This window comes from Phyllopteryx taeniolatus, chromosome 14, assembly GCF_024500385.1.
Source record: "Phyllopteryx taeniolatus isolate TA_2022b chromosome 14, UOR_Ptae_1.2, whole genome shotgun sequence".
Classification (NCBI taxonomy): domain Eukaryota; kingdom Metazoa; phylum Chordata; class Actinopteri; order Syngnathiformes; family Syngnathidae; genus Phyllopteryx; species Phyllopteryx taeniolatus.
Genome location: NC_084515.1, coordinates 16601068 through 16628784, shown reverse-complemented (window position 1 = coordinate 16628784; position 27717 = coordinate 16601068). Strand labels below are relative to the sequence as shown.

Below are 27717 nucleotides of genomic sequence, written 5' to 3'. Positions count from 1 at the left end.
CGGCTGTTCATTTCGGATACAGAAGATGAGGAATTTGATGGATTTGTGGATGAGGATTGATTTAAAAAAAAAAAAAAAAAAAAAAAAAAAAAAGTAACGTGAGTACATTGTTCAATACTTCAATCAAGTACAACCGAACTCAGTTTTGCTCCCGCTGCTTTTTTAAAAAACATTGTTTCAGCGTGCACGCATGCTGCCGTATGTTTTAAGCTAGCGTATGTTTTACCATGGCTGCGCCCAATAATACGGTGCGCCTTATGTATGTGTTAAATACTGAAACTGACACTGCGCCTTTGAATACGGTGTGCCCTATGTTTGTGAAAATACGGTCCGGTCCGTCTTGCAGGAAAAGAGGCTACATGTGCATGTGTGGTTGGGCTTGTGTAATCTCACGTTCCTCCCTCCTTTGCGGGAGGAACCTTTCCATCTTGAGCTAAATTTATGAATGAGTTGGGCTTCTATGGCGTTCTTCCGTGGTTATTTATTTGAAGGAGACATGCTTTTTTTCCCTACAATTTAAAACAGTCCCATGTGTTTTAATAGCATTTCTATTGACGTTTGTTCATCAGAATACTGTGCACACCTTATTTTTTATTTTAAAATAATTTTCACTTGTGGAAGCAGCACTTGGGTCACAAACATGCCCGCAGGCATCAGGTAGCCCCAAAAGGACCATGTGAATAGCCTGCGGGCCTGTTCTAAATATAGTTCAGCATTGATGGGACATTGGGATTTCCTTGGAAAGTTGTCGAAGTGATCATTTGAACATTTTTCACTTTCAGATTTATAGATATGTGTTGCATATTGACATTTAACGGTTGGTTATTAATGTGCGAAATCATTGTCCTCACATCGGTGAATATAATGAAAGACCCTGTAAAGAGAATTCAGAGTTTTTTTGCGGGGTTTTTGTCCCCCCTATATACGTTATACATTTTGGAAGATATTTGCTGAAAACCTGCAAAGTCTGAGAACTATGTAGTACTCAATTGTGGAAATACAGCGTTTGAACTGTTTTTCACCAATTCAGTTTTCCTGGGTTTTTTTTGTGGGTGTGGCTAAAACATACATGAGTCGCCCCGTCCTCTGCTGAATGAGAACTTGAGCGCTTTTGTTCACATCAGCGCATTAATCAGTACCCTAGGAGTAGCTCTCAGTTTCTAAAAGGTTGGTGACCCCTGCGCTACACTGTGTGTATGTGGCAGATGGAGACATCACCAAACACAAATAGCCCATCGCCGACACCGCATCAACAGTGTCCCCAAGCAATCATGTTTGTGGCGCTTATCAGAAGCTAACGCTGTAATGTAATGCCAGTCTGTGCATGCAGTCGCTCCATGGACCCAACGATTTGTACACAAGCAATTCAAAAGTACATGTTCCCTAATATTTCCCCTTAAATTATGAGCTTCTGCGCTGGCCAAATGAGGAAACATCCCTTTAGTGCTGCCAAACCTGAGCAGGCTTGTCCTCATTTGACTCAGCGTGATGGCACAAAAGGAGGCCAGTAATGAGAAAGACATGTTCAGCAGAGAGAAGAATTATTTTTGCAGAATTACGAGAGAGACCAAAGCCTTCATGTGAGTGTGTTTGTGTTTGTGCTTTGGTTTGGACAGTTTGGTGAGAGGCTATTTTTTTTATTTTTTATTTTTTGGGGGGGATATAAGCACTAGCGTTTGTGTGTGTGTGTGTGTGTGTGCGTGCGTGCGTGCGTGCGTGCGTGCGTGTGACATCAATCAAACACGGAGTCACGGACCTTTTGTTAGATCTCCCAAGAGGAGAGACGTGTGGACCTGCTGGCTGCTTCCTCTCTCTGCTATCTTTGCTCTGTGGCCAAATACTTAGTGGCGGCTCAGATAGGCAATAATCAGACTCGCCGTTTCCTCTGGCATAAAACTGCCTTCCCAGCATGCATCTCTCTGTCTGAGCCTGAGGTCATTCCTCACTGGCCATGCACATGACTAAGCGTTTGGCCTCTTTAGTTGCATCTGTGAGGATGCTTTCGCAGGTCGTGAAGGACAGCTTTTGGCACGAATCAGGGGTATTTAAAGTAAAAACATTTGAGTTAACAAAAAGATGTCCGCAGATGCCTAAAATATCCAAAACGAAGCCCTTCTTTAATTATCCGCAAAAATGACTTGAATCCTTAAATCCAGGTCTAGAAGAATCCACAGACAGATTATTACTGGAGCATTTCATCATTTGTGGTGGGGGACCATATGAGGTACGCATCTTGGCAGAACCTTCAGTCATTGCTGTGAATGTTGTTTTCATCCCTGCCATGCCACAATTTTGGGAGAAGTTCCCATAGGAATCATTGAAGTACAATACAGTATTTTTTTTATTTTTTTTTACCTCCTATTAGTTAGTTTCCGTAAAGTACAATAGTTTCGGTTCTGTTCCGATTGTCTTCGAAGATGTTTCCCCTCTCACCCGAGCAGGCTTAATCAGTCCGGGAACATAGACTAGATAGCACAGAGTGTGGAAACCCAACTACTTATCCCCTAAGTTCGAGGCACTTTCTCGTGCTATTAGGTTGGATTGACACCGCATGAGGCAAGTTACACAATTCTGATTTGTTCTGAACGAGAGAAATTGTGACAGTTATGCTTCATGGCAGCGTAAATGGTGTCAGATTTCTTCTTTTTCTTCAAAAAAAAACACCACCCGTAAATCTAAACTACAGCAAAAGCGGCTACGGCTCTATTCACTATTGGCGCCTTTACCTTTGGCAAAAGCAGGTACTACCAGATTTCTAGACAAGCATGCCAAATCGATACCATACGGATGACGTCTGCTCATTCGTCAGCCCGATTTGTCATCGCTGTGTCATTGTAGCATTGGAGTATACACAGCTTGAAATGATGAAATAGAATAAAAATAAACACATGCCTGCTTTCTTGCCGCTGTTGATTTATTTATTTTTTGCAAATGCTCTCAAAAGTGGAAAAACTGCTGTGCCAAACTAAACCAAGTCGAGCTGAGCCCAAGCGCGCTGTGCAGTGGAACGGTGACAGCGGAAATTGCTCAAGTTGTTACCATGCTCATTCAAAATCAGTCTGACAATCCTAGTTTCAATCAGTGCCAAATTGTGCGCCTTCATTGATACCCAGCCCATGCATTTATTTGCTTTTGCAATATAATTAAAAATGAAATAAACAGTCTCTCTCTGTCCGTTGCATTTTTAATGGTTTCTTCCACCACAGGCCAGGCTACAGGCCTGGAATCCTGCTCACAGACACAGACTTGTTAGATCCTAAACTCACCGCTGGAGATAAAATCACTAGAGCAGCTTCAGACTGATATGGAAAGGACGCAGAAGCGTGCTTCAAAATGATGGCACGATAGGACAGACGAGCAGCGAAGCAGGAAAGTGATACGAGCATTATCCAGCAGATTGCAGAGGTTGATTGAATGGGTCAATGACACATGTACACAAACACACACACACACAGTGCCTCCGCTAGTCACCCTCAGCAGGTTTGACTCGCCAGGCCTGATCAAAACAGAATTTTTGTCACCTTAATGTGCAGTGCGTGTAAATAGTAGGATGAAAAAAATCCAGTGTGGCCAGTTTAAACATCTACTCCGACATTCCCTCTATGCAGGTATGTAAGTAAAAACAGACCAGGGGGGTTGGTCCACATGAAGGTCACCCCTCTGCTACGGGACACCGTTCCAAATGTCACCGTTCTTTGTTGTTTGAATAGACAACACAGACGTCAGGGTTGCGACTGTTTGCTAAACTGCAAGTCTCCATTAAGGACATGTTGAATCTTAACTGCTGCGTGTTGTGTCTCTAATGTGTAGGTTCTCTCGTCTGCGGAGCCTCAACCTGTCCAACAACCACCTCGGCCAATTCCCGCTGGCCATCTGCGACATCCCTACGCTGACCGAGGTCAACCTCAGCTGCAATTACTTCCCTTCGGTTCCCAGCTCTGTGGGCGCCATGACCAAGTAGGTAACAGTCATGCCTTCAAGGTGTCACCCTGGGACCAACAACAAAGTCAAACCGAGCCCATGTATTTAAAAAAAAAAAAAAGTGTAAAAAGCTCATGCATGTTTTTAAACAAGTACACATTTACAGTCCCTCTAATAGATCCCCATTCACTAATTCCTAATCACTTAGGAGGAGACATATCCCCCCCCCCCCCCCCCAATTTAAAACAGCTCCCGGGTGTCTTAAGAACATGTATGTGACATGCTTTCATCAAAATACCCAAAGGATTAAGAATTCTAGCGCATGTTTTTGGGGCATGGCCTATCTCATGCAAGTGAGTGTTAGGTAGAATTGCATAAATAATATCGATGATCCCTGGAGCTTAAAGATGATTTCATATTCTTGCAGGGTTTTTGTTTTAAACTCCAGTTTGACTGGACATATATTGTAGTATACTGGTAATTACAAATGAAGGCCTCCCCTTACTCGATGTCTCTGCCCTTATCTTACCAAAATAGTTTGGAAAATTCTATGCTTTCAGCAGTCTGTGGAAGGCCATTTTTCTACGTTTTCTATACTAACCTGATATAATATTACATTTTCCCCATTTTATGAGTAATGTTCCAGGAGTTTTGTTCTTACCCTCTTTTTTTGTTGTGGATATTAGAATTTAGGTCGGGCCATCGCTCACTTCAAATTGGCCGCACCTTTCACCTGACCCGGGCGTCAAATGTTTACATTGTCAAATGTAGCTGTTACCTAGTAACAAGCACCTGGCACTTGACTAGTTTCAACACGCTCGACTCCTTTTGTGGCTTTCGCCATTCAGACGTAACCGCAGTCGTGATCCCCGTCTCCGCAGCGTATTTGCTGTTCTGCACAAGTCTTTTTACAAATCAATTCCTCGGCTCGTTTAAAGGTCAGAGGACAAAGATTTGAAAATGTTTCTTGATAGCTCTAGAACCCCTTTACCATCCACATCTGCCATCTGCCGAAGTGATGATATGTCACATATACAGCAGTTAAATCGATAAATATGATGCAGAATGCGCCCTCTGCTTTTTGCATCCCGCGCCTTCCGGCCTTCGTCTCTTTCCGGCGCGGTGACGTCACGCAAGCCAAACATCCTGTTAATTTGGCGTTGTGTGCTGTTGTTCCCGTCCTTGTATTGTGTTGTCGTATGATTTATCGACGTCACGATGGTTTATTGTGTGGCATTTGGTTGTACAAATGGTTCAGGCAGCGGCAATAGTTTTTTGTTTTGGCTTTCCAAGTGAAAAAGGAATACGTGACCAGTGAATAGGCAAAGTCAATCGACAGGGGAAGAAAGGTGCTCAGCTACGGGTGCCTAGCAAGCATTCCGAACTGTGCCGATGACTTCGAACCGGCGTGTTTTGAGTAAGACTTAGCAGAAAGCATTGGATACAGAGGCAGAGGCTTCAACCAGCTGCGGTGCCTACTATTTTTCCTACGGCCATCAGGACCTCAACTGCCACCAAGAGAACTAAATCTCATAGCCGCCACGATGCAGCAGCGAACACATTTCCTCGTATATACCTACGACTCTATTATGGTTACCATGCAGTGGGGAGACCCACATAGTACTTTTCAGTTACTGTCGTCTGTACTTTTGCCTATATGATAAGCCAACAGACACGCGGCCAAGACTTTGTGTCCGCAACTCGAGCGAGGGGCACACTATATATGGAATACTGCATCCTGTGTAAAAGCTTGTGCCGTGTCACTGAAACATATCTGAATATATAATGCGTATAGTCGTGCTCAAAAATATTGGCATTATTTCAAGCCATGAGTGTATAAAAAGACATGCTTTTGACATATCGTCACGTGGAGCCAGTGGCCACTCTCTTTTTGTGTTGTACAGCTGCTACTTGGCTGCACGTCGTCGTCCCTGTCGGATGGGCTCAAACGTACGCTTTGACGATGCCAAGTTCAGTCGGGTGCTCCTGTACGTCGAAATCCTCCTCCTCCTCCACATATTCCAACACGTTGCTCGCGATTGATTGCGCATAGTGTTTGTCAAGTGCAAGGACACTTCTGGTAGCCCTTGCGGTGGATAGAGTAACCCTAACCCCGGTACCGGTCTTGAGCTTCGGGTGTTTCTTCAGCGAGGTCTCAACATGCGTCATAAAAACCTCATTTTTAGCTAAACTATGTTACATGCATGTATTACATAACATATAAACAATGCAAATATGAATTTTAACTGACCCCATAACATCTTTGTCATCTGACCTTTAAGGTGGAGAATTAAATGTTTTAGCACTCAGCTTTGCTTTGCTTCACGAATTGTGTTGCTTTGTTATGCCAGATGAGATTATTTGAGGTTCTGTCTGGTTACAATGTGACCTAATTCTAATTGATAACCAGATTGTATGTCATGGTGTTTTGTGAAATCTTTTTTTTTTCTTTTCTGTCACGAAAGATTGTCTGCAGATTTAAAACATCTATGCATTCAATAAACACTCGGATCACAAATGTGAACACAGAAGCATGCACTTGGGAGACATCCATCCATTTTCTGTGGCTTGTCTTTATCGGGATGGCCGATGAGCTGGAGCCGATCCCGTCTGATTTTGGACGAGACGCGTGGTGCGCCCCGGACTGTTTGCCAGTCAATTGCTGTAAAGGAGATATACTGTGCTTTTTTTTCCCCTCCACAATTCAAAGCTGTGCCCAGGTGTCCTAATCGCACCTCTGACATGCTTTTGTTAAAATACCCCAAGTAATGTGTCAAGAATTTTCAGCTACTTTACAGACCCTATTTTTTCGCTTTGCTGAAGTTTGCCTGTTTGAGAGGGCGATCTCGTATCATGCAAGTGAGCCCCATTTCATGCTGGGCCAATGGCGCGTACCGATTTCATTACCATGACGACTCGGGGTGGAGCCAGGGGATTGACCCCTGAGTGTGCAGCCGATCTTTTGTTATTAGACAATTTTGAGAAACACTACCATTCCCAAGGCGAGCGCTACTAGCTGCAGTTGGGCAGCTTTGATTATGCAAGAGAGAGTGAGATGGGAAGTTAATCTGCTGGAATGATCCGGTATGCCCGCACATTCCAGAAGTGGCCGGAAAGCCCCTTGAGCGTTTGCCGCCACCTGCTGACCGCTTTATGCAACTCCATTGCTTTACGTGCACGAATCTGGGGGTTTCCTTTGCATTCATTTCTTGTTTCTCTTCACCCTCGCAGTTTACAAACGTTCCTGCTGGATGGCAACAGCCTGAGCGAACTGCCCGACGAGCTGGGCTCCCTCCAGAGGCTGTCGTACTTGGGCCTCTCCTTCAACCAGTTCAGCCGCTTGCCGCAGGTGCTGGAGCGGCTGGCCTCCATGGAGAAGCTGTGCATGGCCGGCAACAACCTGGAGACGCTCACCCTGCAGAACTTCCGGCTGCTCCGCGTCAAACACGTCGATCTCAGGTAGCGGCAGAGGACGGGAACGAATCCGCATCAGGTGGTTTGCAGAAGGTTGAACTTTGATTGTGCCCTTAACGATTGAAACTGAAGCAGGGAGACAGTCAGACTGCAGAGAATCAGGAAATGATTTGCTCATTGCGGCTCCGACAGGTGTCTCGCAATCGGTTCACCTCCAATGACTTGCACTATTTGCTAGTTAATGCCTCACTCCTTCTAACTTTGCTTAATCAGTACAAAAAATGTTCACGTGTCAGGGACTGAGTAATATAGTTTTTTAAATTCTTATCAGCATCAGAATACTTTTAAACAGGGTAGCATAGTAGACTAGTGGTTAGCATGTCACCATCACAGTCGACAGACTCTAAATTGTCCGTAGGTGTAAACTAGTGGGAATGCTTGTTTGCCCTTATATGTGCCCTGAGCGGCAAACAGTCCAGGATCCGTCCTGCCTCTCGCCCAAAGTCAGCTGGCATAGGCTCCATTATTTGACTTTCCATTACTCATGGAACTGTGACTTGACATCCCAGTCAGAGTCGTACATGTTGTTCTTGTCAATGGCCAGGTTTTTTCTTGTAAATTGACAACGGTGAACTGTTACAGTGCTCCTGTTTTCCTTGTAAAGTCAATGGTAGTGCTGCTCATTTGTTTCACTCGATGTCTTTTGGAATGAATGTAAATGAGCCTCCGAACCGAAAGTACAATATTCTCGTAATATGTAATATGTCATCATTCTCGAACATCATCCTAGTTGTAATCAACACTGTTAATACACAGTTTTCCTTTTGAGGGTGACTTCCTATTCCATATCGGATCAATCAAAAATTAGGACTACTACTACAACACTTACTGCTCCTTATTCAGTAAATTTAAAAGATGCATCAGACAACCACTTAAGCAAGCGCTTTTTGACAGCGGTGAAGTAAAATCTGCTTTCTGACAGGCTGCAAGGTGGATCGAACCTGGAGACACTGTGTGTGTGTGTGTGTGTGTGTGTGTGTGACGCCAACATTTTTGGAAATAGTTGTAAAAAGATGTACTCGGTTGTTTCATTTTACGCTTGATGTGTGGGCAGGCATTTAAGAGACCCAACTATTTGTATTGAACCAACGAAAAGGTCACATTTCCATAATATTCCACCAGGCTGAATAAGATCGGCAACATGGTGCCGGATGAACCTGACCTGCTAAGGCACATCACCCAGCTGGACGTGAGGGACAACAGGCTGACGCTGTTGGACGCCTCGGTGTTTCCCCGCCTGGAGGTGCTTCACTGCGAGAGAAACCGAATCGCCAGCCTCAACGTCAAGGGCTGCCTGCTCAAGGTCATCTACGCCTCCAATAACGGTGGGTCTGAAGCTCCTCCCTCCCTTCCCTCCCAGCTACCTGTTTTTCTCGACGACCACATACGTCCTTGCGGTAGGTTAATGAGTCTGGATTTCTCCCCACAGAGCTGCAGAGTCTGGATGTCAGTCCTGTTCCCTCCAATCTTAGTTACATGGACATCTCACGGTGAGAAAAATCCCAAATGAGCACACACTCAAGAACATAAAACGACCTTTAATGTGAAATGTGGAAGCTGATGTCAGTGGAAAGACGGTAATCTTTGGGTTCGATTTATGTTTCAAAGCACTTAATCAGTATTTCAGCCTTGAAAAGGCTTCCTCTTGGCACTGCTGTGAATTAAACACACACGGAAGAAATATTAGGCGCCACGCTTTAACGGATCGTACACCATTTGTCATTATCATTGGCCCATTTTTTTCTCTGCCCCTCCGAAGGAACCGTATGGAGTCTTTGCCAGACTGGCTGTGCGAAGCGAAGAAACTTGAAGTGCTGGACGCCAGCCACAACCTTGTCAGCGAGCTCCCAGCGCGGTGAGTGTCCCTCGGCGGCGCGTTCCCAGTCTTTAAATGGAGTGCGGCGCTGACTTATCCGGCCTGCCCTATGCCAGCCGCTCATCTGTCCTCCACAGAGGGTCATAAATCACACCTGACACTTCCGTCACCTCCTTTTCGAAGTCACTTTGTATGCGGCGCGTCCCTCATCTTTCTCTGTATGCTGATTGCGTTCTGACAAAGCCATCTGGGTGCTCCTCTCTGCCGCAGGTTGTTATGCAGCAGCAGCCTGAGGAAGCTGAGCGTGGGACACAACCGATTGCAGAAGCTGCCTGAAAGAGTGGAGCGCCCCCTGCTGGAAGTTGTCGACGTGCACCACAATCAACTGGTGGAGCTGCCCTGCAACCTGTTCCTCAAATGTGTCAGGTAGCTGCAAAAGAACGTAGACTATTGCGTTTTTTATTGCAATATTTCGAGAATACAATACACTATATGGCAAATCAGTATTTCCCATTGAAGTCCATTTTAAATTCCCTTCTCATTCTTTTTTTTTTTTGCTACGCAATTTTAATCAAGAAAAGAAACTGTAAAGTATGAATATAAAAACATAATAAAACTGAAATAAATAAATGAATAGTCACGATTTCACTTGTGACGCGTAACGTGCCAGGAGCTCTCGCTATGTATCACGCAGTGTGCGTCAGAGTGTTTTTATTTGGTAGTCGTGTGTGACTGTTTGTACCATTCAACAAAGTGCGTCTGCAACAGTTGCTCACTGTGCTCGAGCTACGCCGTATCTGAAGCTCACTCGTAATTAAGATTGTGAGCGTACAGCGAAAAGCAAAAAAAACTCCCCACTGTCTGTATCAAGGCAAATATTAAGGTGAAGTATTAAGTATTTCTCATCAGTATTTCTTTATATTCTTGTCAGTTAGGCCCCAATACAGCTTTGTCATTTGTGTGGTGGCGTCCCCTCGTGTTGAATAATCCTTTTATTTTGTTCCCAGTTTACGGTGCGTGAATGCTTCGGCCAACAAGCTGGAGCACCTGCCTCCTTCCACGCTGTCGGAGGAGAGTCACAGCGTTCTGCAGGAGCTCTACCTGACCAACAACCGCCTAACGGACAAGTGCGTGCCCATGCTGACGGGCCACTCGCATCTTCGGGTTCTGCACATGGCCTACAACCACCTTCAGACCTTCCCGGCCAGGTAACGCTCACTCATAGAATTGCGTATGCCGACGTAGCATCTAAAGTGAGGTACGCACGCCTCGCGCCACGGGATAATCTTTCGGAGACATCTGAGAATCGGCCTTTGGTGAATAAGATTGGAAGAGGGGGATCGGGCTCAAAATGGGCCCGTTTATCAATCAGATGTCTCTAAAAGATAATCCTGAACCATTCTCCTATTGGGAACAATCTGACCTCTGCTAACTAGAGAATCGGTCTCAAAATCGGCCCAGTTATCCTTATGTGTGTACCCCGCTTTTGACCCTTTGTGCAAAAACCCATTTTCTGGACACAATGAAAGTCCCTTCCACAATTAACTGTAAATACTTTGTCGTCTCGCCACCAGCAAAATGGCCAAGCTGGAGGAGCTGGAGGAGGCGGACCTGAGCGGCAACATGCTGAAGACGGTGCCCACCACCATCATGAACTGCCGACGTATGCACACGCTCATCGCCCACTCCAACTCCATCGAGGTCTTCCCCGAGGTCATGCAGCTGATGGAGATGAAAGTAAGGCCATCGTGGCAGCATTAAATCAGCCGCGCACAAGAAAGCATGGCAACTGCATCGAAAACCTAGCTTTGTGCAGATAGTTGACACCTTGGTGTTCTGTGCGAGTATTTACACGTCTTCCTCTGACGTCAGTGCGTGGATCTGAGCTGCAACGAGCTGAGCGAGATCACGCTGCCGGAGAATCTGCCTCCCAAGCTTCAGGAACTGGACCTGACTGGAAACCCGCGTCTCAACCTGGACCACAAGACCCTCGAGCAACTCAAGTCAGTTGATTTTTTTTTTTTTTACTTTTCACACTTAAGAGAAGAGGTGGGCAAGTTTATGTGCCCAGGGCCATGTTTGATTTTTTTTTTTTTTTTTTTGAAAACAAACAGATGGATCACATCGTTTGTAGATGAGATAGCTCAAATGTGTATGTATAATCTGTTAATTAGTTTATTTTAGTATCAGGAAAATACATTTCATTGATTTTGTTGTATTGGTTCCAGTAAATCAATTAACCAATTACTTAATGAAATAAATTAATAGCAAATGACAGTATAGATTTTAATCAAATAATTTTGGGGGAAAACAGAGCTCGGATTCTTGATCATGTAAATACTCGGTGAGACGGATGAAAGAATGGAGGGGCCGATTGTACTCCTGGTTTCGAGTGTGCTTGCTTTCATTCCTGCCTTCGTTTTTTTTCCTCTTTCCCTTCTCCACAAAACGAGTGAATTTAATCCACGTCTTGTTGCTCTTTCAGTAATATTCGCTGCTTTCGCATTGATCCGCCGCCGACCTTCTCATCGAACGAGGCTCCCGGCGGCCCCGCCGTGTGGAGTCATGGTTACACAGAGGCCTCAGGCGTCAAGAACAAGTGAGTTTAATCAGTCAATAATGGAGGGGTAAAATAACCAGTGAAGCTTCACTAATGTATTGAGGGTGGCGATTGAAAACGTGCTAAAATGAGGCGAGACCGGTCGGAGTGATGTCGTCACTACGGTTGTCAGCATGCTGAGTAATCGATAAGCGAGCAGGAGACTTTCTTCAATAACATCACAACCCCTCACTGCTATTTTCTTTCATTTCAGACTGTGTGTGGCGGCGCTGTCGGTGAACAGGTTCTGCGGGAGTCGCGAGGCTCTGTACGGCGTGTTCGACGGCGACAGAAACGTGGAGGTGCCCTACCTTTTGCAGTGCACCATGAACGACGTGCTGGCCGAGGAGCTGCACAAGACCAAGAGCGAAGAGGACTACATGACCAACACGTTCCTTGTCATGCAAAGGTCATTTTTTATGTTTAGAAGTAGCTAAACTACGAATGTGTTATTTTATTTTGTTTATTGAATAGTTTTACATTTCGAGCAGCACATCTGCGGTTAACACATCTGTTTGGTCCAATGAATGTTCTGAAAATGATCAATCCGTAACCGATGCTGCTTCCTTGTCGCCACCGCAGGAAGCTGGGAACCGCCGGGCAGAAGCTGGGCGGCTCGGCAGCTCTGTGTCACATCCGCCACGATCCCACCGACCCCGGCGGCTGCTTCGTGCTGACGGCCGCAAATGTGGGCAAGTGTCAGGCCATCCTGTGCCGCAACGGAAAGCCCCTGTCCCTGTCGCTGCTCCACAATGTCGGCCTGGAGGAGGAATATCGCCGCATCAGGCAGCACCGTGCCATCGTCACAGAGGTGTGAAGTGTAACGGGGACAATGTGTGACATCCCAGTTGAAGGTTGTGCATTTAGCACCTGGGCCTTCAGTGGGGACACAAATGTATTAGACATTTGTGCAGACATAGGGTTTGCGAGTCAAGTTTAGCTCTGACCAACCAGAGGACACATTTCTGACTTTTTGTGCTTTATGGAGCACCCTAACATACCACAAGATGGCACTAAAAGCCCTGTCTTGATGCCAAGGAACTGCCGCGTCGTAGCATCTCGTCGGACCGAGAGACAATTATAAACATTTCACTATTCAGCAGATAACAGGAGATTACTGTACGTATGAGAGCAAGTCAATGTCACCTCTTCCATCTGCCATTGTGGGCATCCAATATCAAATGTACACAGTTGTGTCTTGTTAGTCAAATTTGGCTGTCACGGCTATGCGCTGACCAACCCATCAGAGGGGAATTGAACATCTGTTTCAGAAACATTCCCATTGCTGATGTAGTTTACGGTGCATCGGCCAGCACTACTGATTCCAAAGACCCTGGGGGGATTACATCGGCGTGGCGAAATCATCCATCCGCATACATGTACTGTAAATTGTGCAGCGCAGAGAAATGCACAGAGAAAATCAGGAGAATAGATGAATTTTGGTCTTCAATGTAGCTCAGGCAGAGAATGTCTTTCTGGGCCACAACTGCTTTTGCTCACGTTCCGAATGTATTTTGTCTTTTTCCGGCAGGACAACAAGGTCAACGGCGTGACCGATTCAACGCGCATCATGGGCTACTCCTTCCTCTACCCGTCCGTCATCCCGTCTCCCTACGTGCAGACAGTCACGCTCACCTCACAGGACGAGTTCTTCATCCTGGGCAGCCGGGGCTTGTGGGACGCCGTGTCTCCCGGCGAGGCGGTGGAGGCGGTGCGGAACGTGCCCGACGGCCTGGCCGCCGCCAAGAAGTTGTGCACGCTGGCGCAGGGCTACGGCTGCACCGACAGCCTCAGCGCCGTGGTGGTCCAGCTCAGCGTGAGCGAAGACTGCTGCTCCTGCTGCTGCTCAGAGCCCCCCCGGCCACCTCCCAGCCCCGGCCCGGGCCCCTACCCGCCGCCGTCGTCCTCCGGCATCAAGGAACGCCCCTCGGACGGCTCGCTGCCCGTGCCGCCGTCGTCCTGCAGCGAGATGAGCAGCGAGATCAGCACCAGCGAGATGAGCAGCGAGGTGGGCTCCACCGCCTCGTCCGACGAGCCCCCGCAGAGTTCCCTGGTGCTGCTGCACGAGCAGGGCCACCACCCTCACCTGCACCTTCACCACCAGGCCCACCCTGTGACGCTGCTGCAGCAGCAGGCCCACGCCGCCGCCCAGCCCTGCCAGTACCTGTTCGCCGGCCCCGAGTTGCCTTCCTCCCGCAGCTGCTGCACCCTCCACCCCGCCTGCTTGGCGAGCTCCTTCCAACGCCAGCTGTCCAGCGCCACCTTCTCCAGCGCCCTCTCCGACAACGGGCTGGACAGCGAGGACGAGGAGCCCATCGCCGGCGTTTTTTCCAACGGCAGCCGGGTGGAAGTAGAAGCGGATGTTCACTGCCTCAAAACGGATTCCTCTTCCTCCTCCGGCCACGAGCGCGTCCTGCTTTTTCTCCCCCCGCCTCCGCCGCCGCCCTGCACCCCTGAGCCCCCGGATGAAGGAGTGGACATGAGCATAGCGGGGAGCGAAAACGGCCTCGAGAGGGACGAGGGCTGGCAAGGCGGCGGTGACGGAGCGAAAGCGGCGTCCGGAAAGAGGAGGGTCAACGGCTCGGTGGCTCGCCAGGAGAAGAGTCACAACCTCATCGAGGTGGCCGCCGATGCCCCCTCCAAGAAGTCCGGGGGGTATTTCACCGCCCCGGCGCAGCCCGACCCAGACGACCAGTTCATCATCCCCCCCGAGCTGGAGGAGGAGGTCAAGGAGATCATGAAGCAGCATCAGCAGAAGCAGCAGAAGCCGCCCGCGACGGACCAGCCCGCGGACTACTTTGACACCCCGCTCTAGAACACCCACCGGCTACAGCCTCGTATCAGCATGCACGCCCCACCCTTTGACACCATCACCATGACAACCCCCCCCCCCCCCCCCCCCCCACCGACTCCAGGCTTATTTTCCAACCTGCCTTTTTGTTCCTGTGTTCCCCGGAACCTCCCCACTGGAAAAACATGCAGATGAGCCCTTTAATTAAAACCGGACCCTCGTCAACATCCTCTTGTGTTCGCACAGGCAATGGAACATTGTGGTTTTTTTCTTTTCTTTCCTTTTTTAACCTTAGACACCCTAATAACCGATACTAGTCTCTTTTTCATCACCTGTGTTAATATGCATCCCACGCTTTGTTTGAGCTCACCGTATCGTTTCACTTGAACCTTTTTAAGCGCGACACATCTTTTTACTCTCAACTTTGAGGAATGGTACACCGGTAATACCGCACGTTAACCCTTGTAGATAGGGCACTTAAGATACTGTATTTCTTCAGTAAATCCTGGCTCTTGGCCTGTAAAACGGCATAGACCTTTTTATTTGTATATTTTTTTTTTTTGTAGAAACTGAATACTAACTCCTAGGAGTTGCATACTCTATATGGTGACTCAGTCACTTTTACTAATCTTCTCTGAGAGAAATGGTGATTTGTGTTTTTTTTTCCCAATGATTGTAAATAAGAGAATTGTTGTATACGGATGCTTTTAAAGGATCAATGTCGGTGAAGCTTTTAGCGGAGGACGTGTGGGCGTTTGCTGTTATGGAGGTTGACCATGTCCCCCCATCCGACCCAACCACCACCACTTCCTCGTCCCTCTTTTATATTCCCTTTATACTCATCAAAAGAACAACACTGTTCTTGTTCTTGTAATTGCAGTTCAAAACATGTCAGGCAACACCACCACGTGTTATTTTTTATTTTTGATGTCCTGTAGTCAACACTGTATCTAATAAACACTAATAGACTGATTGATTTTTTTACACATACATGGAGATTGACATTCTATTTTCATAACACAGCACGCCTCCAGCAGTAATCGTTACCAGCGGCATGATCATGTCGAGCTCAGTAATACAAACAAATATATATCCACGTGGAAAAGAGACAACACAGATGTTCCCGTCTTTGGTATAATAAATTTTAAATTTGTGAATATAAACTCCAATGTCTGTGTGTTTCCTGATTGCAATTTGCTGTACGAAATTACCGATCAAATTGACATTGTGTGGCCGGCAAGGGGCAATCGGATACAAACGGTATGATCATATCACCGTCGTCTTGCAAAGTGAATTCTTTCACTTTGTCCTTTTTGATCATTCTGTGACATTTCATGCTAGTCGGCCGCTGTTCCCCATGACCAGGCTATTCTCAAAACGACGCTTCTTGTACTTCTTCTTCAGGCAAACGGCGGCGGTCGCGCTCACCACCAGCATGACTCCCAGCACGGACAACGAGGAGGCCAGCGCGAGGGTGCGGCTCTCCGACGTCGAGCCTCTGTGCTGGCAGTTGTCGCCGTAGAACCACCAGTCGCCCCCCGCGGCACACCTGATATGACCCAGAAGGTCAGAGCCCGATCACCTCACATGATAACAGTTCAACCGCACCGCCGGCTTCTTATCTGCTGCCGTCAAGATTGAGTTTCCTAATTCCCAACCCAACCCACAGGCGGATGACTGTGTTTACATTTGAATCGTGAAACATGGAGCATGTGCTGTGCATGTGCAGCTGATGTATACATTGACTAACCACCACATTAGGGGGCACCTGCACATCTCATACAACCGAGATCAAAAGCAGTATGTTTCACGAGAATGTCACCCTTAGAGATTCTGCGATATGTACCATTCATATCACTGGTATGAGAATTATCACAACATTACTAAATCGCAGGTACACATACTGAAAGAATTGCAACATTTGATTTTCAAATCACGATAAGAAATTGTAAACGGCAACGGCCAAAGTGAATTTGCATGCATTCCAGACTCCATGATTCCATGTACTTAAAATTATAGTCCAGTTAAAGGCCTTTGGCTTCATCTGAGCACAATGGCCAGAGCATTAAAAAAAAAAAAAAAAAAAAAAAGGTGTGTATGTAGTTTGCCCTCACCTGCAAACAGCCTTCCCTTGCGCCTGCACGCACACGCCGTCATTCTGACACTGCACGTACGCGCATTCATCCGGCGGCGACCTGGTGCTGGAGGTGCCGGTGGCGGGCGCGGTGTTCAAGGATGAAGGAGAAGGGCTTGCGCTTGTAGGCCAAGGTTGGCTTGCAGTCAGATGAGACGCGTCTAAAGAGGCAGAGCAAGCGAGAGGGGATCTGAAATTGTTGAATCATAGATGTGATGACAACATTAGTGACTGGCTCCAGGAATACAAAAAAGGACCGATACCGTGTTTGACAGCACGTGTATTTCTAATACCGTATGTGACGTATGTGAGTTAACAATGCTCTCACACGAGATGCACAAAAGTGTCAATATCTCGCGGGCCCGTTCTAACACGGGAAGGACACGCAAACTCCACATCAGAGCCCAGATTCAAACTCCGAACATTAGGAACTGCGAGGCAGACGTATATACCCGTTGCCCCCATTAGACACCGTTTCTCCCAAATGGACACAATTCCCTACAGACACACTCCAACACAATACATTTTATTCCTGCAGCGCTTTTACCCTCCATGCTGAGCATAAAGATGGCGTCCCCTCCCTTGATGAAGTCCCTGCTCTTGGCTCTCAGGTGGGTGAGGTACGCTGAGGTGCCGGCGCCGGGCCCCCGGAAGTACTTGGAGCCGTCCGTGTCCGTCACCTCGACGCCCACCTTTCGAGGGTCGTCCCAGAAGAGCTCGCTGCTGCCTGATGGACGGCGGGAACGTTAAAACACGAGTCACTCGCGAGAAGAGCGTTGAGTTTTTTTCTTCACATGCGAACCTGAAGACGTCTTGTTGGGATCGGTGGTGATGCTGCGCTGGTTGGACATGCGTTTCTGGATGTGTGGGTGCTGGTCCATGAGCGTCATGGTCATTTGTTTCCAACGGCAAGGCCATGTCTGCCCGACGTCCCCCTCGCGGGCCACCAGGTTCACGTAGGCCGCCATTCGCCCGGGAGAGTCGGTCTTCCCGCTGGGATAGAGCTTCATCTGGAAGGTGTAGCCCTCCTTGGAGGTGAAGGGCGGACTGTAGATGGCCGTGCCCAAGCGGGTGCTCTCCATGACATGGCTGAAGTTCTTGACGCGCCACGTGAACTCGGGACACGCGGTCTCCGAGATGTTGATGTCATCCAGAGACAGTCCACCTGAAGATGGACCCGCGGCTCCCTTGGTGCCCTGGAAGACCACACGGAACTTCTTTGTGACGTTCAGGCTGACGTGGTGCAGCTGCCACAGGTCCTGAGGGGGTCCTGTTGCATCACACGACTTGAGTTACTGAAGAGTACGTAGACTGCCCAGGGGTGGGGAACCTTGTTCCTCGCATTGCAGCCCTGATTGAATGCTTTTACAGGCAATTCTTGGCCCACAGGCCGTAGGTTCCGCACCCCCGACGACCGAACTTGCACAGAAGTAAGACGGTGAGCGATACTGACCGTCGACGGTGGCGATCAAGCGCAGCGTCCCAGCAGGGTTAGCGTTGTCGTACTCCCGCGCGAAGATCTTGAGCGAATCCTCTGGGCCGCCGCTGTTGTAGAAGAAGAACTGCAGACATTGGTAGCCTCGCTTGGGGTACAGGATTCGACTCTCCAGACGGGCCGTGTCGCCGATGATGGCCGTGCTCGTGTTGAAGTGCATGAAATAGCCAGATCCTAAAGATGAATGTAGGATTTAATGGTGCCTGATGAAGTTTCTATTTCGTGACATGTTAAGCTTGCGATCAGACGATTTTCTAAGGGGTCGCCCTCACCAGTGCATTTTCCCATATTGGAGTAATCTGCGTCGGGTCCCCCTGCTGCCTCGGATAGCCTGCGCCAGTCCTCCCGGTCCCCCGGCCCCCGAATCATCCCGCAGATGTTATCCCGTTCAAAGTCGCACGAGTCCAGAAAGGTGGAGCCCCGAGCTGGAAGACAAAGTCACCTTTGAACAGCTGTAAAAATCATCTCGTAACGCCGGCGTTGATCCGCTGGTTAATGGTGGCAACAAGACAATAAAAGCAATTGCTCTGACTGCAGTTGTAGAGGCGGGACAGCTTGAGCAGGTCGCTGTCGCTGAACTCCATCCTCTGGCCGACGACGTCGGCGAAGGAGTTGATCTTTGTGACGATGGTGGGCTCGGAGCCCTTGCTGAAGGCAGTCTTGCTGTAGTGCATCATGGAGCCGTAGTCGTAGGGGACGCCCAGCGAGCTGGAGGTGGTGTCATTGTGGACCTTGAAGTTGTGCTCTCGGCCTTGGTGCCGCACAAAATAAGGCTGTTACCTCACAAACAGCGGCTACAAAGTCTAGCCACCGCGGTTTGAATGCAAAGGTTTTGGTGATATAGAATTGGAGACCAACCAACGAAGATAATGTGGTAGGATAACGTCAAAAGCTAAATTAAAAAAGTTCGGTCTTGAGCGTGTTCTGAGGTTCTCCGGCGGGCCGTTTCACCGATGGAGGCCGTCGCCGCGAGCGCGTGTCCTAGCGCGAGGGATGATGACTAAAAGGCCACAGCCGGAGGACCTTGGTGCTCGTGAGGTTTCATATGGAGAGAGAGAGAGAGAGGACGGCCCGAGACCATTAGAGAAACTTCCAATCAATCCCGGCTACATTTTACAAAAGCACTCTCGCAAATGCATGTGGGGAAAATGTGAAACCAAGGGGGAACGTCTAGGCCATAATTTCAAAGCCAAGTTTGAGGGTGTGCATATTTATGCAACCAGTTTTCCCCCTTTAAAAGATTGTAGTTTGATTTTCAATTGATTTGTACAGTTTGTAGGTCACATGATACGTGAAAACTTGAACAGGGCTTTTTATATTCACTGTGTACACACGCGTCATTTATATTTGTATAGCTCGACGGGACAATTAATTCGCAGGTGTTAATGATTTCATGGGCAAGTGATGGTTCACTTGTGCCACGTTGGTGGCTTCTTATCGCGCCACCACAACAACACGTGTCACGTAAGCACTAAAAGTCATGAAACGCCAGCACTCAATAGCGGTTTGTTTCCCTGTCGTACAATCGAACAATGGCCGACATCAAACTGCTCAGGTCGATTAGTGTATTTACTAAGTTTAGTATTTGTTTATTTTTGTGTCAAATTAAAAGTATTACAATTGTATGTCTTTTTCATTTTAAATCGTAACAATTTGAATAAATGTATATTTGAGACAATAATACTGAGGACATTAACAATAGTGAGCAGTGATAGAGAATTGCACTGTACCATGCTGGTTTTTATTGAATTACATTTAACTGTAAATGAAAATGGGTACTGAAATCTAGTATGTAGTTCGAGTATGTAATTTATGTATTTTTTAATTAAATGCATACTTGAGGAAAAAAAATGAACTCTTAAATATTAAAAATCAATCTCATTGAAAATATGAAACTTGACTCAGTAGTATAGAATTGTAGTGCATCATTTTAAGAGATATTTCCAAGTATTCTAATCATTATATTTTAAATATATTTGAAAATATGTAATGTTAGGTTTCATTTATAAAAAAATATATATATAATTGCACAAATTTGGATTTCAGTCAAAGATAAACATTTTCTTGAATTAATATAAAGTACAAATCACTATGCATTTGAAAATATATTTTTGTCTTGTTTTCACCCAGCAACTGGGTGAGCTAGAGCCTATCCCAATTAAATGTGGGCGAGAAGATGGGCACAGAGCATAATAATGTCATGTGCTTATTTTTTTTAAGAGTCCTTCAAATGATCCTACATGAACAGCAGTTGGAGGTGGTATAGAAATGTAGTGCATCATCAGCCACTAAATAAAAGCAGCCAAACTATTCGAAATATCTCTCAATAGGATGCAATACACACGTTAGTATTTGAATAACAATGGATTCCCATATTGAATGTGATCGACAGTATAATGAGGCTGGTGCTTACCGGCTGAGATGCGCTCCCACATGATTTGCACGTAGTCGTCCCGGTCTGCTCTGGACTGCTCGTGCCAGAAGCCCAAAGCGTGCAAGAACTCGTGTTCGACGGTGGCGACGCGGTCGCAGTTTTTGCCGATGGACAGACGCTGCCTGCCGACACGCTGGTTGCCCACCGAGGAGAAGCAGCTTCCAGTGAGCCCAGGAACCCGTTGATTATTAGGATTACAAAGGGGAGAGAGTAGTGTACCGCTACGTCATTTGATGCAGACCGCCAAAGCTTGCCAGAATTGGACGGAAGAAAGGATTGAACGTAATGGGGAGACTATTGGCTTTTCTGCACGGAACATATTAGGTAAGGGGGGGGCAGGCAGCGAGCGTGCAAACAAACGCCATGTGCCCCACAATGAAAACAACTGGGCCGGCGCCTCACCCGGTGCCTTTAAAGATGGCGATGTAGTTTGCTTCTCCACTCCACGGCTTGAAGTCGATGCAGGTCTTAAGGCGGTACTGCTCAAAGGCCTTCAGGATCACACCTTTTGCATTGATGTCTGCGCAAGAAATTGATTGGAATTATAATGACATAATGACTGTTTGTAATGATTGATGCCGATTGCAATGGTTTCCCCCCCTTTTTTTTCTCTCTATACCGGTGCATGAGAAAAAACAAAACAATGGTTATAGACTGCATAATGGTCCTCAGTCGGAAAAGGGTGGCGTGCCCTCTCCGGTTCGGGGATGAGATCCTGCCCCAAGTGGAGGACTTGAAGTATCTCGGGGTCTTTCTTGTTCACAAGTGAGGGAAGAACGGAACGGGAGATCGACGGGCGGATCAGTGATGCGGACTTTGTTTCGGTCCGTTGCTAAGCCGAAAGGCGAAGCTCTCGATTTACCGGTCGATCTACGCTCACCTACGCTCACGAGCTGCGGGTCGTGACCGAAAGAACAAGAACCCGGATACGAGCGGCCGAAATGAGTTTCCCCCGTAGGGTGTCCGGGCTCTCCCTTAGAGATAGGGCGAGGAGCTCGGTCATCCGGGAGGATCTCAGAGTAGAGTCGCCGCTCCTCCGCATCGAGAGGAGCCAGATGAGGTGGCTTGGGCATCTGATTCGGTTGCCTCCCCGGTGAGGTGTTCCGGGGACGACCCAGGACACTCTGGAGGAGAGACTTTGTCTTTCGGCTGGCCCGGGAACGCCTCGGGTCCCCCCCCCCCCGGAAGAGCTGGATGAAGTGGCTGGGGAGAGGGAAGTCTGGGCGTCCCTGCTAAAGCTACTGCCCCCCGCGGCCCGACCTCGGATAAGCGCTAGAAAATGGATGCATGGAAGATTGCGTAATGTGTGCATACTGAGAATTGTCTACGACAGTGGAATTTACAAAGCCGAACACAACATAGTGGATTCTTTCCAAGTATCATTATGTGGTGGTTTCAAGGACACGCACACACACAAACAAAAGCCAAAGAAAAAGCAAAAACAGTGCATTGCCTTATTTACTTCACTCAGGATGACATTCTGTTTGAGTTCTTTTTTCAAAAGGATCCGTGTTGAATTGTACAAGTTTTTAGGCCGTTCCACACTACGTATTTTGTTCACCTTATCGTCTCCACGAGAGCGTCAAAATATTAGCAACGGCTGTCAGTGTGGTACAGCGCTAACTACCTCGTACAAACGCAATAATACGAAACATTCACCCAGGTCGTCCTCCATGTAGTATGGGATGGTCGTGGGCCATCTGTACTCTTCGCCTACGACGGAGTTCCTACTTTGTTTCTGTTGATTTGAAAATAAGACGCACGTGACAGCAAAACATAAGAAGAAGAAGAATATTCAGTGAGGAAAACAAACCTCGCCGAGCACAATGTCGCCTTCTACCAGATTTAACCCTGCTTCTGTGGGGCCAAAGTAGAATAATGAAACGCTTAAAATTTGCTTCAAAAATTGAAATGAATTTGTGTCCTCCCCGCACATACCTTCATTGATTTCGAAAATATCGAGATCTCGTCCGCCATCGACGTCAAAGTCTGCAATCAAATGAAATGTCACATTAGCGAGTAATAAAACTCACCGTGTGCTCGACTGCAGCGGTCCTCTGCTGTCGCTTACCTTGGAATATTTCTCTAGGCTGAAGACATACAGAAAATAACAGAGAAACAATGAAACTTATTTAGAAAAGTATTTTGGAAGAAAAATAAGAAATGAAACAAGAAATGTCTCGAAATGATGTAATAAGTCGAAGCTGAATGAAAGCGGCTTTTTCTTTGCATTTCCTCACCACGCACAGCGCGGCGCCACACAGGAGCCACGCGGCGTGAAGAGCCAATGATACGCGCGCAGGTGTTCCTCCCGCCATGTTAGGGTTAGGGTTCGTCGGGATGTTGTAAGGGAGCGCTCGTTTAGTGTCAGGTGCATGCTGGGATTGAAATGAGGCGCATGTGAATGATTGACGGCGTGCTCGAGGGCGGGACGTGATAACGATCGCTTCAAATCGCGTCTTGGGCTCTGCGATCTGCTGACACGTCATGTAAATGATTTATTTCTTGTTTTCTTGTTTTTACCTTAGTCAAATTTTGAATCACTGTTTTGAAGAATGTGAGACCAGTAAAATCAAATGTTCTTTCATGCATATATTTCTTCCCATCGTGTTGATTAGCGGTATACTTTTGTTATTATGACTGGGGGAATGCCAATTTCACTGTATTTATTAGAATGGTTAATCGGTGTCATAAAATGTTTGAATTCCAAGAAAATAATAAATGGTGATGACTACTTGTTCTGCTGCTCTATAGAATTATTCCCGTACGTTAAAAGGCAGATTTTCTGTTAAATGTTTTATTGATCAATTGAATGTTCTTTTCGGTCTGCGATCCTGTAAAGGATCCTAATGAATGGAAGGCCTCGCTCAAAGTGCGGAGGAAAATGTATTTTGTCAACATTTGAAACTTTCATCTTCTTCGTCAGCTTTTCTTGAAAGTATGCAAAGCAGGTTGTTGAGCAGATTTATGCCAACTCAAAGCTTGTTCCAGATGTGGCTGATTACTTCTTGATATTTTGGGGAACTATGCTTTCTATCACTTAAATATGAGATGTATCAAATGAAGCTGAACTTTTACTTTTTGCAAAATGTCCTGCATCCTCCTCTGCAACACCAACTGCCCTCACGACATCCATCAACCTTCTCTTTGGTCTTCCTCTCGCTCTCTTGCCTGGCAGCTCCATCCTCATCATGCTTCTACCAACATACTCACGATTTCTCCTGTGGACGTGTCCAAACCATCCAAGTCTGCTCTCTCTAACTTTGTCTCCAAAACATCGAACCTCGGCCGTCCCTCTGATGAGCTCGTTTCTAATTTCATCCAACCTGGTCGAACCTCAACATCTTCATTTCCGCCACCTCCAGCTCTGCTTCCTGTTGTCTCTTCAGTGCCACTGTCTCCAATCCGTACATCACGGCCGGCCTCACCACTGTTTTATAAACTTTGCCCTTCATCCTAGCGGAGACTCTTCTGTCACATAACACACCTGACACCTTCCTCCACCCCTTCCAACCTGCTTGGACCCGTTTCTTCACTTCCTGACCACACTCCCCATTGCTCTGGACGGTTGACCCCAAGTATTTCAAGTCTTGCTATCGCTTCTCCCTGTAGCCTCACTCTTCTCCCACCACCCCTCTCATTCATGCACGTATATTCTGTTTTACTTCGGCTAATCTTCATTCCTCTGCTTTCCAGTGCGTGCCTCCATCTTTCTAACTGTTCCTCCACCTGCTCCCTGCTTTCACTGCAGATCACAATGTCATCTGCAAAACATCACGGTCCACGGGGATTCCAGTCTAACCTCATCTGTCAGCCTATCCATCACCGCTGCAAACAGGAAGGGGCTCAGGGCTGATCCCTGATGCAGTCCCACCTCCACCTTAAATTCTTCTGTCACACCGACAGCACACCTCACCGCTGTTCTGCTGCCCTCGTACATGTCCTGTATTCTTCTAACATACTTCTCTGCCGCTCCAGACTTCCGCATGCAGTTCCACAGTTCCTCTCTGGGTACTTTCTCTAGATCTACAAAGACACAATGTAGCTCCTTCTGACCTTCTCTGTACTTTTCCATCAACATCCTCAAGGTTTAATAATGCATCTGTGGTACTCTTTCGAGGCATGAAACCATACTGTTGCTCGCAAATACTCACTCGTGTCCTGAGTCTAGCCTCCACTACTCTTTCCCATAACTTCATTGTGTGGCTCATCAACTTGATTCCTCTATAGTTGCCACAGCTCTGCACATCATCTTTGTTCTTAAAAATGGGCACCAGTACACTTTTCCTCCATTCCTCAGGCATCTTCTCACGCACTAGAATTCTATTGAACAAGCTGGTCCAAAACTCCACAGCCACCTCTCCTAGATGCTTCCATACCTCCACAGGAATGTCCTCAGAACCCACTGCCTTTCCATTTTTCATTCTCTTTAATGCCTTTCTAACTTCCCCCTTACTAATCATCGCCACTTCCTGGTCCATGACGCTGGAATCAGTGGACGGCACGGGGTGGCGATGTGGCGGGCGGGCAGAGCAGACGAGCCTCTCTGTCTCGTTCTCTCTGTCGTGCGTGTCAAAGTTGCTCAGGCGTTGTCCCGTCTACTTCTCGACACATGTCACCCGGCCTCCAGCCGCATTTTGCGTTCCCCCGATTGATTCGAGAACGTAACTGGGTCCGATTAGAACGCCGATGAAGTCGCAAGGTAAGTACGGCCGTGTCGTTAACGGTGTCGCTCAAAATGACCGACCCGAGACCGAAGCTAGCGATCAAGTCGTCTCGAAAATGATTGACAGGCGGTTTCAACTGTGAAAATGAGAAAAATTGTCGTCACTCGAGTGGTAGTGGCTATAATATTTGTAAAGGACTGCTGCGGCTTTGGTGTCTTTTCTATCTCCTCCATGCAGGAATCCGTTCCCTGTTCGGCAGCAGCGCTCTGATGTACGTGTCCTACAAGAAAGCGCCGTCAGCGACCTGCGCGTGACTCTGTCGCTCTACCCGGCGGCCATAACGTCCCGCTTCTACCACAGGCACTGCGGCCGGCCTAACGTGGGAGCACACCAATTTGGATTTGTAATGTCTTATCTGAGCGACCCCGCACATGACGAGGGATCAAATCGAGTGTGTTGTTCTCGCTCTTCGCGTTTGCGGTGCACTTGAATTGGCCAACACGGCGCGCCGTTCTGTGCAAGTAACGATGTCTGTTGTCGTACCGATGAGAGGCGGTGCGGTGCCAACGGGCATCCGATGCAGTCCACGGCTGCGGCTGTGCACTCTTCAAATATGCTCAATGACTCAACGCTCCCTGATTGGTGTCTGTCAACGGCACGAGCTTCCCGGTTGGCTATCGTTCCGTTCGGCGTCACAATCGCTCCAGCTCGGTGTCGACGGCACACGACTGCCGCCTTTTGACCCTAACCGGATAATCGCTTTTCGAGACAGCCGACAAACGGGAAGAACATGCTCACATTTGGCCCGATGGTTGAGTCATACACTTTGAGCAACCTTTTCCGTCCGAATACCACCTCCGATGTGTGCGACGTGTGAAGTTGGTTTTTTTCCTCGGGCTTTTTGGCTTGCCATCACAGAAGGGTGCCAAGTTGGATGGCGAACTTATTGCAGCGCAGGAAGGCGCCGTTTCCACGCCTCTCTTCTAACTTGAGAAGAGAGCAAGCAAGTCAAATCCAACAATCGATTGCTCTCCGGCTTCAGGGCGGTTTTGACTTTTCGAATGACTGTTTTCACTGCGATACACTTGAGCGCCATGCTGATGCTCTTCACACTCCGTTTGTTTCTCTTCTTACCCCCTCGCAGGCGGCCGCGCTGTGCTTTGTCAAAGTGCCTCATCCGCTCGACGGTAAGTCTTCAAAGCGGACAACGCTCGCCGCCCGCCACGAGTTTCACAGCGGCGTCCCTAAACGGCCCATGGTCGACGTCTCCCTAATCCCCCCCCCCCCCAGGAAATGGTCTTTTCCCAGCCGGAGGCACAGAAGGCTTCCATCTAGTCGAAGTCAAGTGTTCAGCAGACGATTCCTTTGACTCCCACCCAGTTCATCCCGTCAGGATCGTCGAGCGTAATATTGCGTGGACGCCCACCGGACGACGCTGTGTGAATTCAGCTGAGCGGTTGCCGGACAAAATCGAACAAATGAAGCGAGCAATAGTGCAACAGCGCCACCAAGTGGACGGATGTGCCGACAGGCGGAGTTCTGCGGGGTTCCAGTCATTCTCTGGTCACAATCGGAATCAAGTTATTTGCCGAGCACGTCGCAAACACACAGGGAATTTGTCTCCGGTAGCTGGAGCCGCTTTAGCACGACAACAGGCAGCCATTGTGGCCCGAAAATAGTTTTGAGACAGAAAAAAAAAAACACTGCGGCGAGTCACTGAGCAATGAGAGGTTAGCGCTCATGTGCTAATGCTGATGCAATAACAAGTGAATTTCAATTGTTCTTTCTTTGAAAGCGGCCCGCCGTTAAGAAACCGAATACCGTCAAGGCTGCAAACAGTCCGGACACCAATTGTCATGTTCGCAGGGGAAACGAGTTCAACGGCCTGCGCTCGGCTGCCCGCCGCTCTTCTTCTTCTTCTTCTTCTTCTTCTTCTTCTTCTTCTTCTGCCGCTGCATCAATCCTGGCGTCTTACGCGGACAAAACGACGGAGCGGCATCCAGGTCATCATTATCGAGGTAAAGGTCAAATATACATGGGATGAAAAAGTGCTTTAGTGGAGTTTACTAAATGATATTGTGCTGGTAAAATATTAACCTTCGAGATGAAAAATCTCTTTGCCAGTTAGGGAGCGGGCAAAAATCTGTGTACAACTGACCCCCAGTGGAATTGCATGGGGATTGTTTTTTTAACCCCAGAAATTCTTGAATAAACAGGATTAAACTGCCAACGGATTGTTATTCTCAAAAAAAGAGTCGTGAAGGTCTTTAAAACACCACAGACGTTAACAAGCAACTTTTTTGGGGGGGGGGATAACTAGTGTCTAATTAGGCAGCACGGTGGACTAGTGATGACTTGCTGTCGAAGGCCTCTTTTTCAACCCCCT

At 47.7% G+C, this 27717-nt stretch overlaps 2 protein-coding genes across 6 annotated transcripts in view; one reads left to right on the top strand and one right to left on the bottom strand.

Moving 5' to 3' along the window:
• phlpp1 (PH domain and leucine rich repeat protein phosphatase 1) overlaps positions 1-15574 on the top strand; it is a 54011-nt gene extending 38437 nt beyond the window's left edge. The window contains exons 5-17 of the mRNA XM_061798663.1: positions 3811-3957; positions 7153-7380; positions 8518-8720; positions 8825-8885; positions 9155-9250; positions 9482-9637; positions 10219-10419; positions 10786-10948; positions 11084-11214; positions 11697-11810; positions 12025-12219; positions 12393-12621; positions 13342-15574. Coding sequence (XP_061654647.1) covers positions 3811-3957; positions 7153-7380; positions 8518-8720; positions 8825-8885; positions 9155-9250; positions 9482-9637; positions 10219-10419; positions 10786-10948; positions 11084-11214; positions 11697-11810; positions 12025-12219; positions 12393-12621; positions 13342-14625 — 3208 coding nt within the window. The 3' untranslated portion in view covers positions 14626-15574. The remainder of the gene's footprint in view (positions 1-3810; positions 3958-7152; positions 7381-8517; positions 8721-8824; positions 8886-9154; positions 9251-9481; positions 9638-10218; positions 10420-10785; positions 10949-11083; positions 11215-11696; positions 11811-12024; positions 12220-12392; positions 12622-13341) is intronic.
• Positions 15507-27297, bottom strand: mep1bb (meprin A subunit beta b). Of its 5 annotated transcripts, XM_061798670.1 has the most exons (14): positions 22905-22982; positions 22736-22754; positions 22603-22653; positions 22478-22521; positions 22324-22402; positions 21067-21184; positions 20644-20822; positions 18763-18981; positions 18503-18655; positions 18189-18404; positions 17538-18005; positions 17283-17462; positions 16716-16896; positions 15507-16150 (listed from the first exon to the last, which is right to left on the bottom strand). In XM_061798670.1, exons 1-14 carry the CDS (start codon positions 22980-22982, stop codon positions 15934-15936), a joined length of 2202 nt encoding a protein of 733 aa, XP_061654654.1. In that variant the 3' UTR covers positions 15507-15933. The 5 variants fall into 5 exon arrangements, with proteins under 5 accessions (XP_061654654.1, XP_061654655.1, XP_061654657.1 ...); XM_061798671.1 differs by lacking the exons at positions 22736-22754; positions 22905-22982 and adding an exon at positions 27153-27297; XM_061798673.1 differs by lacking the exons at positions 22478-22521; positions 22905-22982 and adding an exon at positions 27153-27279.
• Between the last annotated feature and the right edge of the window lie 420 nt (positions 27298-27717).

Coding starts and splice junctions, on each gene's coding strand:
- mep1bb (XM_061798669.1), bottom strand. CDS start 23,041: ATGCACCTGACACTAAACGAGCGCTCCCTTACAACATCCCGACGAACC. Junction 18,656..18,762: donor GTCCCGCCTCTACAACTGCA/GTCAGAGCAATT, acceptor TTTGTCTTCCAG/CTCGGGGCTCCACCTTTCTG. Junction 17,463..17,537: donor TCCCAACAAGACGTCTTCAG/GTTCGCATGTGA, acceptor GCCGTCCATCAG/GCAGCAGCGAGCTCTTCTGG.